Below are 16,350 nucleotides of genomic sequence, written 5' to 3' on the forward strand. Positions count from 1 at the left end.
GCCTAGTGCCAGGCCTTATACTTGCCTGAGAGCATTAATACAATGTTTTCAGATTTACAAAGTAATTGATTTAATCTTCAATCCATCTTGAGTCACTACAGTAATTATTCTTTCAGCTAATATCACACAGATGTTCAGATTTAGTACGTTGTGCCACATGGTTTGCTACAATTTGATCTGTAGACTGTAAATGCTCCTGCTTTGATCTGTAGAAAGCTGGTGTCTTAATTTACCTGGACTTGAAAGTACGAATAAGGTAAATCTGCCATCTGGTGGCCATCAGCAAAATATCAGCAGACAGAGATCATGGAATTGAACGAATTTATTGAACTTGCACTGAAGTTGCTCACAGTTATATTACAAGGGGATGGGGGATGGGTGGGTACATTTGATAGTTGGTCTGTTAAATAAGTATTTTTTTTCTCCAAAGTACAAAATAGGAAGGATATCAATATAAGTATTGCTTTATTTCTTCCCCTTCCTGCTTGTACCGTCCATGTTGTAGTCCAGCCGTTTTCCAGAGGTACAGTGTAAGGAAGCATTAGTGTGTGCACAGAGGAGAGCAAGAAAGAGGACAGAGCATTATGGGAACAATTACAGCAACATCATGCAAAGAAAAAACCATGTCTGACATGCACACAGTTATACAAGATAAATTCAATAACAGTAACTTCCAGTGGTCCAAAGTCCATTGTTATTTTGCATATGTACAAGAACTGGTCCAATAATTTTACCTGTGGAACACACACACTGATATGAAACTAACAAATAGCAATATAAGGTAATCATTTCAGACACTACTGCTATTCTACATTCTTAAATTACTGTTTGCTTTTTAAACATATACTACAAGTTCTTTGAATTGGGACAGAATAAGTTAATATTGTTCACAGAGCTCTGATAAATTGGACAAAATATTTTTTTTTCCTTTAATACAGTAAGTGTTGCCTCTATAAGTCATTCACAATGAAAGACAACATTCATACACCTAAACGTTCTGTTGAATTACCGGGGTTCAATAAATAAGATCAGAAAGGGGGAAAATATATATAAAATGTCCACAATAAATGTAGCCTTTTACATTGGTGGGCGGTCAAACCCCCATGATAGTAAACCAGCAACATGGTTCAGTCGAACATGGTGCCCTTGTGAAATGAAGAAAATATATATATATTATATACACATATATATTACCCTGAAAATAAATAATACTGACAAACTTATAACTGGCAACACAGTGTTTGAATCTGTTTTTTTTTCTCTACAGCTAAACAAGGTGTCACAACTAGACAAACAAAATCTATACAGAGAGAAGGGGTGGAACACTTGTTCGTGCTTTACTTGTTGCTGCTATGTCGTCTGACCCTCGGATCTCTTAACCAATCAGCAGCAGTTTCACCAAAGTCCTGCTTCAACAAAGGAAGAGTCCACTGTAGCTGCCGGAGCTCCTGTTCATGTGCAGTGCAGTTTAGTTCATCCCCTCCCCACCCACCCCCATTTTCCCCTCTCTGCTGGACATTCTACTGCTGAAGAGTGTCAGTCTCTCCCAGTAATTCCGTTTCTTTTCCTGGGATGCAGCAGCTCCGGTTTGGTCAAGTGTTAAGCGTCAAAAGGGCGCCAAGTTCCCACATGCACCAAGATATCAGCTGCCTCTCCTTCGACAAATGTCCGCAGCCATAGGATTCACCAGAGGAGATTTAACAAGTTTTCTGGACAATTCCTGGCAGTAGAGTGGAAATAAATCAGGTCATCATAAAACGAGAGCAGCAAAAACAGGGAAACAAATGTTGTAGAGGGGCTTGTACGTGCTAATCCTCAGTTACATACAATCATTCCGCCATACAAAATCTGTCTATGGACATTGTACTGGAGTAGTCTGGTATTTACATCCTTTTAGAACATGGGACTAATTCTAAATGGATTTAAGGTTGTTCCTGTGTCCCAATACTTGGCACCATCTTTGCCTTCTCTTTCCCAGCTGGAAATTTAAGAGTCTCCTCTAGAACCATAGTCAACAGAATCAGAATCATTCCGCTTGCTGTTTGTACCATGTTTGGTTGGCGGATGAGCTACATGCCCATTGTTCTTCTCGTCTGAAAAAAGTTGTTTAATTACGTCAAAGAAGTTACTCAATGGGCTGCCTGGGTACACAAACAGAAAGAAAGAAAGAACAAACAAACAGATGAACAATGGGTCACGAGAGAAGTGAAATGAGATCCATAGCCACAATGTGCCTGAATTACAAAGCATTATCCCCACTCGAGCCCTTTGAAGCCGTAACTACTTTGTTCAGTTGGCTGGTTGTTTGCAATCAACAAAGCCCAATACTTCACATCACTTTATAGATATAATTTTTAAAGTGGCTTTGGAGTCTCAGTTTTACTACTTGAATGGAATTAGTTGACGGAAAGAATGGAAGAGAGCACTGAAGATGCTGGAAGGGCACTGGAAGAAAGGATGCTGCTGGGAAACATCTAGTTCCTTCTGAGGACAATAGCCACCAGACCTGGTGTAGCACATCATTTAACACTGAAGCTCAGTTCTATTACATCTTTCTAAACAGTAATTTTCTTACCAGTACTAGAGATAGAGAGGGAAGGAAATAGGAAATTTAACCCTCTCCAGACCTTTTATGTTGGCAGACTATTGATTAGGAAGCAGAGTGTTTTACAGAATCCAGATCTATGTTACTAAATGTGACTGAGTCAAATGAGTGTACGTTGTTTCATAAAGTTCTGAAGTCACTAAATCACTGAATCACTAAAGTTCTGAACATATTTAGTGCTTAGTATCTCGATGCTACTGAACTATTTTAGGCTATTTCATGAACTGGTTCCCATAATATGCCATACCCTTAACCTTGACACTATTACTTAAAAGCAGAAGCCATTTTAATTTATATTCTGTATGACCAAGCTTATGACTTAATAAAACTGACAATTAATTTGAAAATGCACATTCATAGTAATTTCCATTATGATCACCATTTAATTTTATTCTTGAAGGCCAAATTGCAAAGTATGCTTCCCGGTGTGGAACTGAATTTCATGGAGCAATGGCTCTTTGATCATTAATTATATGAATATAAGTTTATGAATATTAGGGTTCCAGCTATACTAAGATATACATATATTGGCATTTAGTGAAGGTGGGACTGAACTGGATTTTGATGATCAAGCTCATTCCTTGACCATTGACAATGACCTTTCCCCAGCCTTGCTTCACCGCCTCCACAACCAAATGTCTGCCAACATTCACCATCCACATCCATGCCAAGGAAGTTATTATTTGGGTAAGATAACAGAGGCTACCTGTTGCTTCTCACCATGGAATGTGTTTGAAGAGGAGGAAAGGAAAGAAAGACCAAACTCATTTTTTACTGAATGCATTTAATAATCACCCATTACACACCATGTAATTAAAGTTTCTTTAATTACATGGTTTAATTCTTTTGGATTTTTAAATTAGTGTAATGCTTTCATTGTTTAAAAATATTTATTTTCAAACTTTGTGCTTCTATTTGACATGACCTTTCCTAACACACTGCCAAGAAATTAAACAGGATGCATTTCCTAGAGGATAGACGTTCCAGAGCACTGCAACGTCTGCTTGAAAAACTGCTTGAATTCAGCCCCCTTTTTTGCACCATGGGGAGAGATCAGAAAGTAGCCAAAGAACTATTTGTTTCATAATCCAGAATTCCTGTTGTAAGCGCTGGGGTAAGTCAATGCTGGAAGTTAATTGCCAGCACTCAAAAATTGCTAAAATATATTATGATCCAGTGGCCAAAGAAACTGTTAAGCATAGGTATGGAGATTCTGACAGCATCAACAGTACTGTGCTTATTGAATCTGACAGTGATAAGCAGATTATTAATACATTGATTTGCATAAAGATTTGTTTTGGTGGGAGGAGAGGAGGCTGAGTCCAACAACTAATTAACAACCACTTAATCAGCCTTTCGGTTTACTAAGAAAACTGGTCTGTTAGCAAATTTTGAACTATACTACAAAGTTTTCTGATTAAAATAAAGATTAAGAAACTCAATCAAAATTCTCTCTCCTATGTTTCATCAGAGGCAATCAACAATCTGGAATAAATGGTCTAAGTCTCGATCAAACTGGCAGATCGTCAAATTTGATATAAACACATTAGTGAATTAAAAACAATATCACCAATGATGCATTATGAAACCAAAATGTTCCTTATTTTTTTTCAGTTAAACTATATTATTCAAAAATAATATTGTATTATTTATTCATTAAAACAATACTGTTTTGTTGCAGATTATTTTTATTCTGCTGTTTGTTGCAGATGATTTTGATTCTCTCTGAACAAAACCAGGTCTTGTTTAGGATTATTCTGCAATCAAATTATATTTGATTCAGATTCTTTTCACTCATTGATTTAAAATTTTCTGCTGTCGCAGTAAGAGGAATAAAGAGATGAACAGACTTGGAGCACTGTAAAGTATTATCAATGTTAAAGAAATCTACACCATGGTGTGATAAACTGAAATATGTTCTCCCAGAATGGAGCCTTCCACGTCCCAAAGCTGATGGGCCTAAGGACTACAATTCAGGCTAGGCTTAGGAAAGAACATTCAGGCAGAGTTGATCTGAGGCAATGTGATAGTAAGAGACAAGGTTAGAGACTGGGATTGTAAACTTAATATAAAGTTGATAATTAGACTACAGACCCAAAACGTGTCAGAAAGAGAACACCTTATGCGTGTTAGAGAGGCACTGTCACCCCAGCTCTGCAACAGGAGCACTATCCAGCAGCAAAGCCTCATTATTTTGGCCGTTGGAACACAGATAGCACTCAAGTATTCATCATCCGTTTGCCCGTTTGCAGCTCAAACTGCCACTGTTGTTTCCCAGTGGTGACAGTTTTTTTTTTGCTGTGGTGTTCTTAGGTCTGGATTATATTTGCCAATTGTTGTACCATTTAAAAAAACAAACAATCTCTCCACTACCTTATTGGACTCAAGCTGCTGATTCCACAGCTGAGGTTCTTAAGCTATCTGACACATATCCAGCTGTAATAAGTAATTTCATCCCAATTCCATCCCAATTTCACAGTAAATTTTGCTCTGGAGGCGAATGATTTGCAAGGTTCTCTGTAACCACCCCGGAGAGTGATCTCGGGAGCTAAGCGAAAGCATTGGCACTTTCTCCTCCCACCATGTAGTTCCTCATTGATGCTACCTGAAGGAAAGCAGCCAAAATCACAGAACTTTATTTTCATACACATACAAATCTAACATGTCTTTAAGCATCTCTCTCCATGGATGCATCCCAATTTAATGGCTATTGAAGGCGCTTCTGGTTTTAGTTCAGATAATGGGCTCTGCACTGGTTATATTTCACAGTTCTAATCTTGTTTCTTTTTCTCTACTGTGTCGTCATTATTTACTCCAGAAAGATCAGTAGTGACTAACAACCCTCTCTCAGCCTCTACCATCACATGTCAGCCAGCTTCATATTTAACTTCTCATATCGTCTCATGTGGCCATTCAGTCAATCAAATCTAAGCCTGCTCTCTAAGCATTTCAGTCAGTTCCATTCCCTTGTACTTGTATATCTCTGTAACCGATTTTCTCTCATGTGCTCTTCAACATCACCCTGATGTTCCTGCCAACCACCTGTACTGGGGTTAGTTTACAGCGAACCAATAACCTACCAGCACAACCTTCAGACGTGGAAGGAATGAGAGCTGCCAAGGGCAACCCACACAATCACAGTGAAAATGTGTAAACCTCACTGCACTAGACATCAGGATTGAACCCGACAGTATCTACAGACATATTTAACCTCCGCTTCCCCAGTCTGAGGTTCCCATCTGCTTCAAAAATGCACATTTGGTACTGGTGCCCAAGAAGAGCATGGTGATTTGGCTCGCTGACTAGCGTCTGGTAGCTCTTATGTTAACCATGATGTAGTGCTTCCTGAATCTGATAATGACACGAGTCAACTCATTCCTCAAAGATGAGCTGGATCCACTCTAATTGGCCGACTGCTACAACAGCTCAACGTCAGATGCAATTTCTCTGGCACTTCACTCTGCTCGTTCTGGAAACAGGAAGTCATACGCCAATTCACTGACCATATCTCAGGGTTCAGTACAATCATCCCATCAGAGTTCATCATCAAGCTTTCAGACACAGGCCTCTGCAACTGGATACTCGACTTCATCACGGGCTGACCTCAGTTACTGAGGACTGGTGGCAGTAATTCCCCTTTGCTGAGCATGAACAAAGATGCAGCTCAAAGCTGCATGCTTAACCCCCTGTTTGACTCACTATACTCACACGACTGTGTGGCTGAGTACAACTCCAATGCCATCTTCAAATCCGCTGATGACACAACTGTAGTTCGATGTGGTGATGCCTACCAGAGTGAGACCGGACACGAGGGTGAGTGCAACACCTTCTTGCACAACCTCAGGAAAACTAAAGAGCCGATTGTCGACTTCCGGAAGGGGAAGGACGGTGAACATTCAACAGTATGCTTTAGGGGATCAGTGGTGGAGAGAGTTGGCAGCTTTAAATTCCTAGCAATTATCATATTAAATGATCTATCCTGGACCCAGATGCACACCAGTGTCTTTACTTTCTTAGAAGGTTAAAGAGGTTCAGCTTCTCACTGAACAATCCAATAAACTTCTACAGATGTACTGTTGAAATATTCTGACTGTTTGCGTCATGGTTTGGTACAGCAATCCAAATGTTCATGAACTCCAGCAGTTCTGGAGATTCATTGACCTCTGCCCAATACATCACTGACATACGTCTCCCCCACACCTATAAGAGGTGCTTCCTCAAGAGAGCAACATCCATTATCAAAGATACCCACCATCTGGGCCATGACATCTCTTTTACAATAGACAATAGGTGCAGGAGTAGGCCATTCGGCCCCTCAAGCCAGCACTGCCATTCACTGTGATCATGGCTGATCATCCACAATCAGTACTCCGTACCTGCCTTCTCCCCATATCCCTTGACTCCGCTATCATTAACAGCTCTATCTAACTCTTTCTTGAAAGCATCCAGAGAATTGGCCTCCACTGTCTTCTGAGGCAGAGCATTCCACAGATCCACAACTCTCTGGGTGAAAAAGTTCTTCCTCAACTCCGTTCTAAATGGCCTAGCCCTTATTCTCAAATTGTGGCCTGTGGTTCTGGACTCCCCCAACATCGGGAACATGTTTCCTGCCTCTAGCATGTCCAATCCCTTAATAATCTTATGTTTCAATCTACTAATCTAATATGTTTGCAGCTACCATCAGGCAGGAGGTACAGAAGCACAAAGTCCCACATCACCAGTTCAAGTACAGCTACTTCCCTTCAGCCACTAGCTTTTTAAACAACTGGTGAAACTCTAATCACCACTAGTTTAGCAAGACAAGTGATCATTCTGATCACATTGCACTAAAATGGACATGATTTATTTTGTTCTAATTATGCTTTTTTCTTATAAAAACAGAGCATAATTTATGTTTGGCTTCTTTTTCTTGTGAATGCTGCTTATATGATAACACGTGTCTGTGATGCTACTGCAAGTAGATGTTTCATTGCACCTGTGCACACACGTACTTGTTCACATGATAATAAACTTGGCTTTGACTTTGAATCCAGGTCATTTGAGTTTTGTGACAACAGCACTAACTGCTGTATGGTGTCTTTCTCTTGGTGCCCACTCTATTACAGATAACCCCTTTGATCTTTCCATCCTTGTCCCTTCGCTGTGATTTAAAATCTTTTATTCATTCTGATGAAAAATCATCAACGTGAAACATAAAACTCTCCACATTTATTGCTTGACCTGTTGCGTGTTTACTGAAGTTTCTATTTTTATTTCAGATTTTTTTTTGTGGACCCACTGGAAACTACATTAATTAATAATGATATGCAATAAACTGGCTTTAATTTAACTTGGAATATTGTCCAAAGTTTTGATCGCTTTATTCAAGGAGTGATATACCTGTCATAAGAAGATGTATAGTAAAGGTTCACTGAGTAGTCTTCTGAGGAAGCATTGATTAGATTGAACCAACATTCCCTGAAGTTTTGAAGAGTGTAGGATATTTGATCATATTACATTCAGAGTTGGCTTGTTAAGAAGATGCTTTGAGGATGTCTCTGACAGTTATAGAGCCTTGAATTACAGGCCACAGGGTCAGAGTGAAATGTCACTCACTTAAACCCAAAGTGAAGAGAAATTTATAATTACTTAATAGACTAGTGAAGAATTGGAATTATTTACAGTAGAGAGTATGAGATGTTGAGTCAGAAATGTATTTAAATCTGAGATGGTTGACTCTGGGACCACAGGAGGATTGTGGTTATGAGGATTTGACAGGAAGATGTTGTGATCAAACAGCAGATCTTATTGAATGATGAAGCAGACTTGAGGGGGTCACATAACCTACTCCTACTCTTACTCCTTGTGTGCTTATGTTCTTAAATATGTAATGACTCAATTTTTGCAGTAAAATAACTCCAAGGCATTCTATGCTGACCAATAATAAAGAGGACATTGTGGAAATCAGACGGTTGCTACCTGAACTGGCCTGTTTCTCCAACAGCTGCACAAAGCCAGCATCTCACCAAAAAATACTCCAGCACTGAAATATGTGGGATGGCTTCAACCTATTCTCATTACATGGCAGATACACTCTTAATGAAGAAGGAAAAGTAAGGACTTGTACTGTATACTCAAGTTTCCACTCAATGCTGTGTTTTGCTACAAAACAACTCATCTGGCAGCGAGCCTCAGCTCGGGATGGTTGGATTCCATACGTAGTGGTGAGTCCAAAGCATTCTCAGCTCCACATCGTCTGTATCTTCTGCTTTCCCAATGACGCTGCTGGCAAAATCTACTTGGGCATATAATATTTCCTCTCTTTTCATCCTATCCAAGTTACTCCTCTTTTTACACAGTACTTTATTTGGCATAGAGCAAACCGCGCAGATACTCTCTGGCTTAGATTGTGCACGCTTCATGAAGATTTCTCTAGTTTGATGGATAAGTACACACACAGCTGCCTTTTCTGTCCACACAGATCTCCTGTTGTATGAAATATGCCAAAGTGACATAATAATTACTCTAATTTTTTCTAACTTAAAAGCCCACAGAAAGTTTGTGAACAAGTGCAAGAAATAGTGCTCTTGACCACAAAATTTGTACCTATTCCAGAGTGCATTAAGATGATCCAAGGTCTACTGTGAGTAAACAATCTGATTATCTTAAAACATACGGAATGAAACAATGAAGGATTACCTTTTCTGAAGAAGCATTAAACAACAGACCTATCTATCTTCCTAAGCTGATGTAAATGATCCTGCAGCAAGAGAAAAAAAGAGATTTCTCTTTGATGTCCTGGTAATATTAACCACAATGTCTCATCATTACCATATTTCTGTCAATGTGCAGCAATTGGCTGCCACATTTCCTATATTGCAATAGTGATTACACCATTTTCAACGCTTGAATGGCTGTAAAGCACTTCGGGGTATCCTGAAGTTACATCAAATTAAATGCAAACCTTCTCACAAATACTTCTTCTTAAATTTATTTCCTTAGCAGCTATTCTAACATTTTGAACTATGATTTAAATTGTACAATCATTTGTCTCACTCACTGATGAAAGCTGGATTATAAGTTCTGAAATGCTAACACACCTGTTGGATGTGATGCCTCTTTCCTCATGTTGTCAAGCTTTAGTTATCAATTATTTTTGTTGACAATCTGATTACACTCTATCATGTGACTCTGATGCACAGATGTCCTCCAGCGAGACACCATACTACCAAAAGAGGTCTAGCGCTTTGCTCCCAGGCTCTGCTGGTAGGCAATCTTGTGCTCGAGCAAGAATGACTGTGACTGGGAACAGAGCCAATTGGTGTGTATGAGCTTCCGCTGATACACTAGGGATGAGAGTCAGACTCAGGCTAATTATACAAATGAGCCAGAGAGAGGAAATGGACAAAGTGTCGTGTACTCTGGGACCCATGAGACCATTATTACAACATAATACAATCCTTACAACTACTATCATATTAGCATTGATTTCAATTCAATGTAAGATTAATATTAAATTTACTCTACCTCATAATATAATTTTAAAAAGTTAAAGTACAAGCAAAATTAGTGAATTATTTTTCATATTATTCAATAAAAATAATTATCAAAGCCATGGAATTGTAAATTTATAACAAAAAAAAATTAAGAAGTGCAGTAGTTCTTTTCATTTTACAGTATCACAATATTCTATAGGTGAATCCTGGCATGTTCTGGAAGTAATAAAGCTTTCAGAAGCTAAACAAAGAATATTTAACTGCCTTTATTGGAACGTGGTTGTAATTCTCACTAAGAAATATAGCTTGGTCAAACAACACAAATGAGGGTGCTGTCTTTATACTGAGCTCTGGTTAGTTAGCTGTCCAGGGTCATCCTTATAACAGTGAGATATCAAGAACTGCTATTCTAACTTGAGTCATGGTTTCATTAGTTCTTAATTGGGCTGCCACGAAGACCTTTCATCAGTAATAGACTGCTGTCGACTGCTCTGACTCAAATAGTTTCCAGAGGCCACACTAATGTAACAATGATGCTAATCAATGTTAATGTTAACTATAGGTCATTACATCTCTAAGAGGAGTGTTGACATACCCCTTGACTGCATAATTTTATCCTGCAAAGCATTTTCGTATTTACAAGAATGGCATTCTTTAGAGTATCTTCAATGCTAGGGCTCAGTGTCTTTTCTGACTTTGTCTTACATCATCAATGAAGCTTATCATTATAAATAATATCAGTTTTGGGGAAATATGAAAAATGAAACTGCTGTAGTTAGCTTTGTATAAAGAATTGTGTTCCTTTTTCTAAATAATTAAGAAATATCCAAATCTAATTCCAGTCAAATATAATGTTTTCATTTTGAGTGTTCTCAATGACAATGCCTATACCAATGTATTAGAACACAATTTACTGCTGTTTTATTAATTCTTATGGTCTTTATGTCCAAATCTAATCCTTTTGCAGGGATAGATATTCACTATTCGGGGCTGGGAAGCCTTTTTGTCAAACTCAGGTTTCTGATATAGCAGCTGATCTAGGGATCAAAGAGTTGTTTTTGAGTAAGTTATACTTTCAACCAATATTCTTTGTTCAGCTTCTTGTTGTAAACGGGAGCCAGTCTTCAGTTCTTAATGTAAATGGCAAGTAATAATCAGTCCAAAGTTAAAAGGACACCTTTGTAAACTAACAGCAATGTCAGTAAGGAACAGGCTGCTGGCCTACAGCATGGGGCTGACTGCTCAGGAGATGATGTTATGCTAATTGGCCAGTATCAAACCAGACAACACTGGCTAAGTTATTTAGTTCAAGGAAGCTTGCAGACCAGACTGATATTATCACTAAGCACATCAAATAGCTCATCTATCAATAATTGGAAGATTTGTGCACTCAGAGAGGCAGATTCACAGAATTAATTATACGTATCTGAGAATTCAGAAGCTTTTGGAAAATCTGTGTGAAAAGGTATCTGAAAAAATATCACTTGTGTGAAGTCACTTAAGTAGCAAAAAAAAGCAATATAAATGTAAAAGAACAGCCAGGCTTGTGAGGAATGGTCAAGGACCATTGAGAAGAATGACAGAAAGGCAGGGTGAACTAGAATCCATTCCATTACCTTTTGATTTCTGTGATTTATCACTCATTCAGCAGCAATTCACGAGCCTTTAGGAATTGTACCTGTGTTTTGAAAATTCTTTCTGTTTTAAAAATCACGTGATTTGGAAATATTTTATAAGAATATAGTATGAATGGTAAGACTCTTGGCAGTGTGGAGGATCAGAGGGAACTTGGGGTCCAAGTCCATAGGACACACAAAACTGCTGCGTAGGTTGATTCTGTGGTTAAGAAAGCATACACTGCATTGGCTTTCATCAATCGTGGGATTGAGTTTAGGAGCCGAGAGGTAATGTTACAGCTATATAGGACCCTGGTCAGACCCCACTTGGAGTACTGTGCTCAGTTCTGGTCACCTCACTATAGGAAGGATGTAGAAACCATAGAAAGGGTGCAAATGAGATTTACAAGGATGTTGCCTGGATTGGGGAGCATGCCTTATGAGAATAGGTTGAGTGTACATGGCCTTTTTTCTTTGGAGTGACGGAGGATGAGAGGTGACCTGATAGAGGTGTATAAGATGATGAGAGACATTGATCGTGTGGATAGTCAGAGGGTTTTTTCCCCCAAGGCTGAAATGGCTAGCACGAGTGGGCACAGTTTCAAGGTGCTTGGAAGTAGGTACAAAGGAGATGTCAGGGGTAAGTTTTTTACACAGATAGTGGTGAGTGCGTGGAATGGGCTGCCAGCGACGGTGGTGGAGGCGGATACACTAGGGTCTTTTAAGAGACTCCTGGACAGGTACATGGAGCTCAGAAAAATAGAGGACTATTGGTAAACCTAAGTAATTTCTAAGGTAAGGACATATTCAGCACAACTTTGTGGGCCAAAGCTCCTGTATTGTGCTGTACATTTTCCATGTTTCTATGTTTCTGAGATGGAAACTTCTGAGTTTTAAATGTTTTTTGAAGAACGTTATCTAAATTTATACATGTATTACTAAGGATATATTGTTAAAGTACTTTGTTAGTTGGAAGTATCTCCTCCTTGGAGATACATTTGGAGGAGGACCTACTACTCAAATAGTGTGTATTGGCAAGTAGACTCACCATGGAGGATAAACAAGTAAGTGATCTAGCCCTTGAAGAACAGGTGGCTACAGTATAACATGAGGAAATCTGCAGATGCTGGAATTTCAAGCAACACACATAAAATTTGTTGGTGAACACAGCAGGCCAGGCAGCATCTCTAGGAAGAGGTACAGTCGACGTTTCAGGCCGAGACCCTTCGTCAGGACTAACTGAAAGAAGAGCTAGTAAGAGATTTGAAAGTGGGAGGGGGAGGGGGAGATCTGAAATGATAGGAGAAGACAGGAGGGGGAGGGATGGAGCCAAGAGCTGGACAGGTGATTGGCAAAAGGGATATGAAAGGATCATGGGACAGGAGGCCTAGGGAGAAAGAAAAGGGGGAGGGGGGAAGCCCAGAGGATGGGCAAGGGGTATAGTGAGAGGGACAGACGGAGAAAAAGGAGAGAGAAAAAGAATGTGTGTATATAAATAAATAGCAGAGGGGGAGGTGGGGCATTAGCGGAAGTTTGAGAAGTCAGTGTTCATTTCATCAGGTTGGAGGCTACCCAGACGGAATATAAGGTGTTGTTCCTCCAACCTGAGTGTGGCTTCATCTTTACAGTAGAGGAGGCTGTGGATAGCCATATCAGAATGGGAATGGGACATGGAATTAAAATGTGTGGCCACTGGGAGATCCTGCTTTCTCTCAGGTTGGAGGAACAACACCTTATATTCCGTCTGGGTAGCCTCCAATCGGATGGCATGAACATTGACTTCCCAAACTTCCGCTAATGCCCCACCTCCCCCTCGTACCCCAACTATTATTTATTTATGTACACACATTCTTTTTCTCTCTCTCCTTTTTCTCCCTCTGTCCCTCTGACTATACCCCTTGCCCATCCTTTGGTTCCCTCCCCTTTCTTTCTCCCTAGGCCTTCTGTCCCATGATCCTCTCATATCCCTTTTGCCAATCACCTGTCCAGCTCCTGGCTCCATCCCTCCCCCTCCTGTCTTATCCTATCATTTTGGATCTCCCTCTCCCCCTCCCACTTTCAAATCTCTTACTAGTTCTTCTTTCAGTTAGTCCTGACGAAGGGTCTCGGCCTGAAACGTCGACTGTACCTCTTCCTAGAGACGCTGCCTGGCCTGCTGCATTCACCAGCAACTTTTATGTGGGCTACAGTATAACCTCCCTTTAGTGAAGTTACTTATAGCTATTTATATCGGATAGGGCTTAAGATCTTTGTTTGGGTTTAGAGCTATGCAGTCAGCAAAACCAATACCATCACATAATGTGGTTCTGATGCAGGGAACAAACTGCTGGCCTGAAGCATCCTGCAGTCCAACAGCATTGGTCTGAACAGTAACAGGGCCTACAACCGAGCAGCGGTATGGACCTGCCAAATGGCAAAAACCCCACCCAAGCTTTTCCAACTCTAAGTAGATTTAACTATTAAATTTAATAAATTAAATGCTTTGAATGTATTTTTAAGCTCAGAACACTTAAAATATATAAATAATTATGTCGGCAAAGCAAAACAAATAAGTTTTAAGAAGCCACCAGTTATTTTGTTCTCTCCTAATTCTTTATTCTTCAATCCCCTATCATGATCAAGAGGGCCTTGGATTCAGCTGTGACACTTAAGAAGTGTTTTCTCAAGATGAGTGCTGTGCTAGAGCAAACCAACAGGTTCAGCCTTTTGAATTTATCCATAGCTCACAGACCTCCCTGTTTGATAACTCTTGCGTGGGAGGTTGTGATTTCGTATAGCTGAATTAGCTGAACAGCAGCATTTCCACTTGGCACCAGTCAGTGACATTTGGTCTCTTGATTTGAAATCACATACTCCTACAGTTGCCATCTTCAGCCAAAAGACACTTGGTAAGAAAGTTGTGTGTCACTATTTTCTAGATAACTATTAACAACTCCAATTATTTAACGTTAATTGTCATGGTTAGCTGTTCCAACAAGCGGACACAATTCTGCCACTTATTATTGTTGCTGACCTTTCTGAAGGGACTGGAATGATCAACTATATTTCTTTGAAAGATATAGTATCAGAATTAGGCTATTCAGTCCATCGAGTCTGCTTTGGCATTCCATCATGGCTGATTCATTTTCCTTCTCAACCCCATCCTTCTGCCTTCTCCTTGTAACCTTTAACACCCTTACTAACCAAGAACCAATCAACATTTGTTTTAAATATGCCTTGACTTGGCCTCCACAGCCATATGTGTCACTGAATTTCATAGCTACATCACCACCTGGCTAAATAAATTCTTCCTCATCTTTGTTCTAAAGGGATCTCCTTCTAATCTGAGGTTTCGCCCTGTGGACTCTAAGGACTCCCCAATATAGGAAACATCCTCTCCGTGGCCACTCTATCTAGGCCTTTCAAGATTCAATAATTTTCAATGAGATCCCCCCTCATTCCTCTGAACTCCAGTGAACACAGGCCCAGAGCCATCAAATACTCCTCACATGTTAACCCTTTCTTTCCCAGGATTATTCTCATAAACTTCCTCTGAACCCTCTCCAATGGCAGCACATACTTTCTCAGACTAGGGGCCCAAAGCTGCTCATAATACTCCAAGTGTGGCCTGACCAATGCCTTATAATGCTTCAGCAATACATCCTTGCTTTTGTATTCTAGTCCTCTCAAAATGAATGTTAACATTGCTTTTACCTTTCTCACTACTGACCCAACCTGCAAGTTATTAGCCTTTAGGGAATCCTGCACGAGGACTCCCAAGTCCCTTTGCACCTCTCATTTGTGAATTTGCTCCCCATTTAGAAAATAGTCTACGCCTTTATTCCTTCTACCAAAGTTCTTGACTGTACTCTTCCCCATGCTATATTCCACCTGTCACTTCTTTGTCCATTCTCCCAATCTGTCCAAGTCCTTCTGCAGATGCCCTGCATCCTCAAGTCTACCTGCCCCTCCACCTATCTTTCTACAGTTCATAAACCTGGACACAAAACCATCAATTCCATCATCCAAATCATCGACATATAATGTATATACAGTTTCGAATTTAGGTACAATCATACCTGAAGACGAGACCAAGGAATTTCCCTGAAAGAAAATTTGTACTTTGGTGACACCCTGAGGAAATTATCACCTACTTTTATATCAGCAGAAAACAACAAAAGAGCAGAGCATCTGTCTTGAGCTGTCTGTCAGAGGAGACCTCCACGTTCCAACCTGCTGTTTCATTATTTTTTCCCCCAACAAATGGATAAGGTTTAAAAATAATCAACATTGAATTACTTTCCAGTATTACATTTCCAATCTTATGGTGGATTTAAAAGAAAAAAACTACAGTTACAAATATAATCAAAGTCAACAAATTGTTTGCTCCACAAATTTACGTAATACTCATGCTTCCTGGGAAAATCACATTCACATGCAAAGAAAGCTTCTCTAGTCAATCATTGAATACATTCGCTGAAACAAAGCAGCTCACATACCAAAAGTAGATTCAATTTAAACACTTTTATTATTCAGTGGATTAAAAAAACTATAGCTTTTCTCCACCACCCCACTTTAAAAAAAAGGAAAACAGACCAGGGAAGCCTCAGAATGAGAAGTAAACTACGGTAAGGTATCAGAACTATATCTCCTCAAGGAATGAAAGCGAGAAGGA

General features: G+C 39.7%; 1 protein-coding gene across 1 annotated transcript in view; it reads right to left on the reverse strand.

The window, feature by feature from the left end:
• Positions 1-1,736: 1,736 nt before the first annotated feature.
• LOC134354260 (serine/threonine-protein kinase BRSK2-like) overlaps positions 1,737-16,350 on the reverse strand; it is a 1,028,846-nt gene continuing 1,014,232 nt past the window's right edge. The window contains 2 exon segments of the mRNA XM_063063164.1: positions 1,737-1,991; positions 1,993-2,141. Of these exon segments, the coding sequence (XP_062919234.1) occupies positions 1,923-1,991; positions 1,993-2,141 (218 nt within the window). The 3' untranslated portion in view covers positions 1,737-1,922.

The sequence above is a fragment of the Mobula hypostoma genome, chromosome 11, assembly GCF_963921235.1.
Source record: "Mobula hypostoma chromosome 11, sMobHyp1.1, whole genome shotgun sequence".
Classification (NCBI taxonomy): Eukaryota; Metazoa; Chordata; class Chondrichthyes; order Myliobatiformes; family Myliobatidae; genus Mobula; species Mobula hypostoma.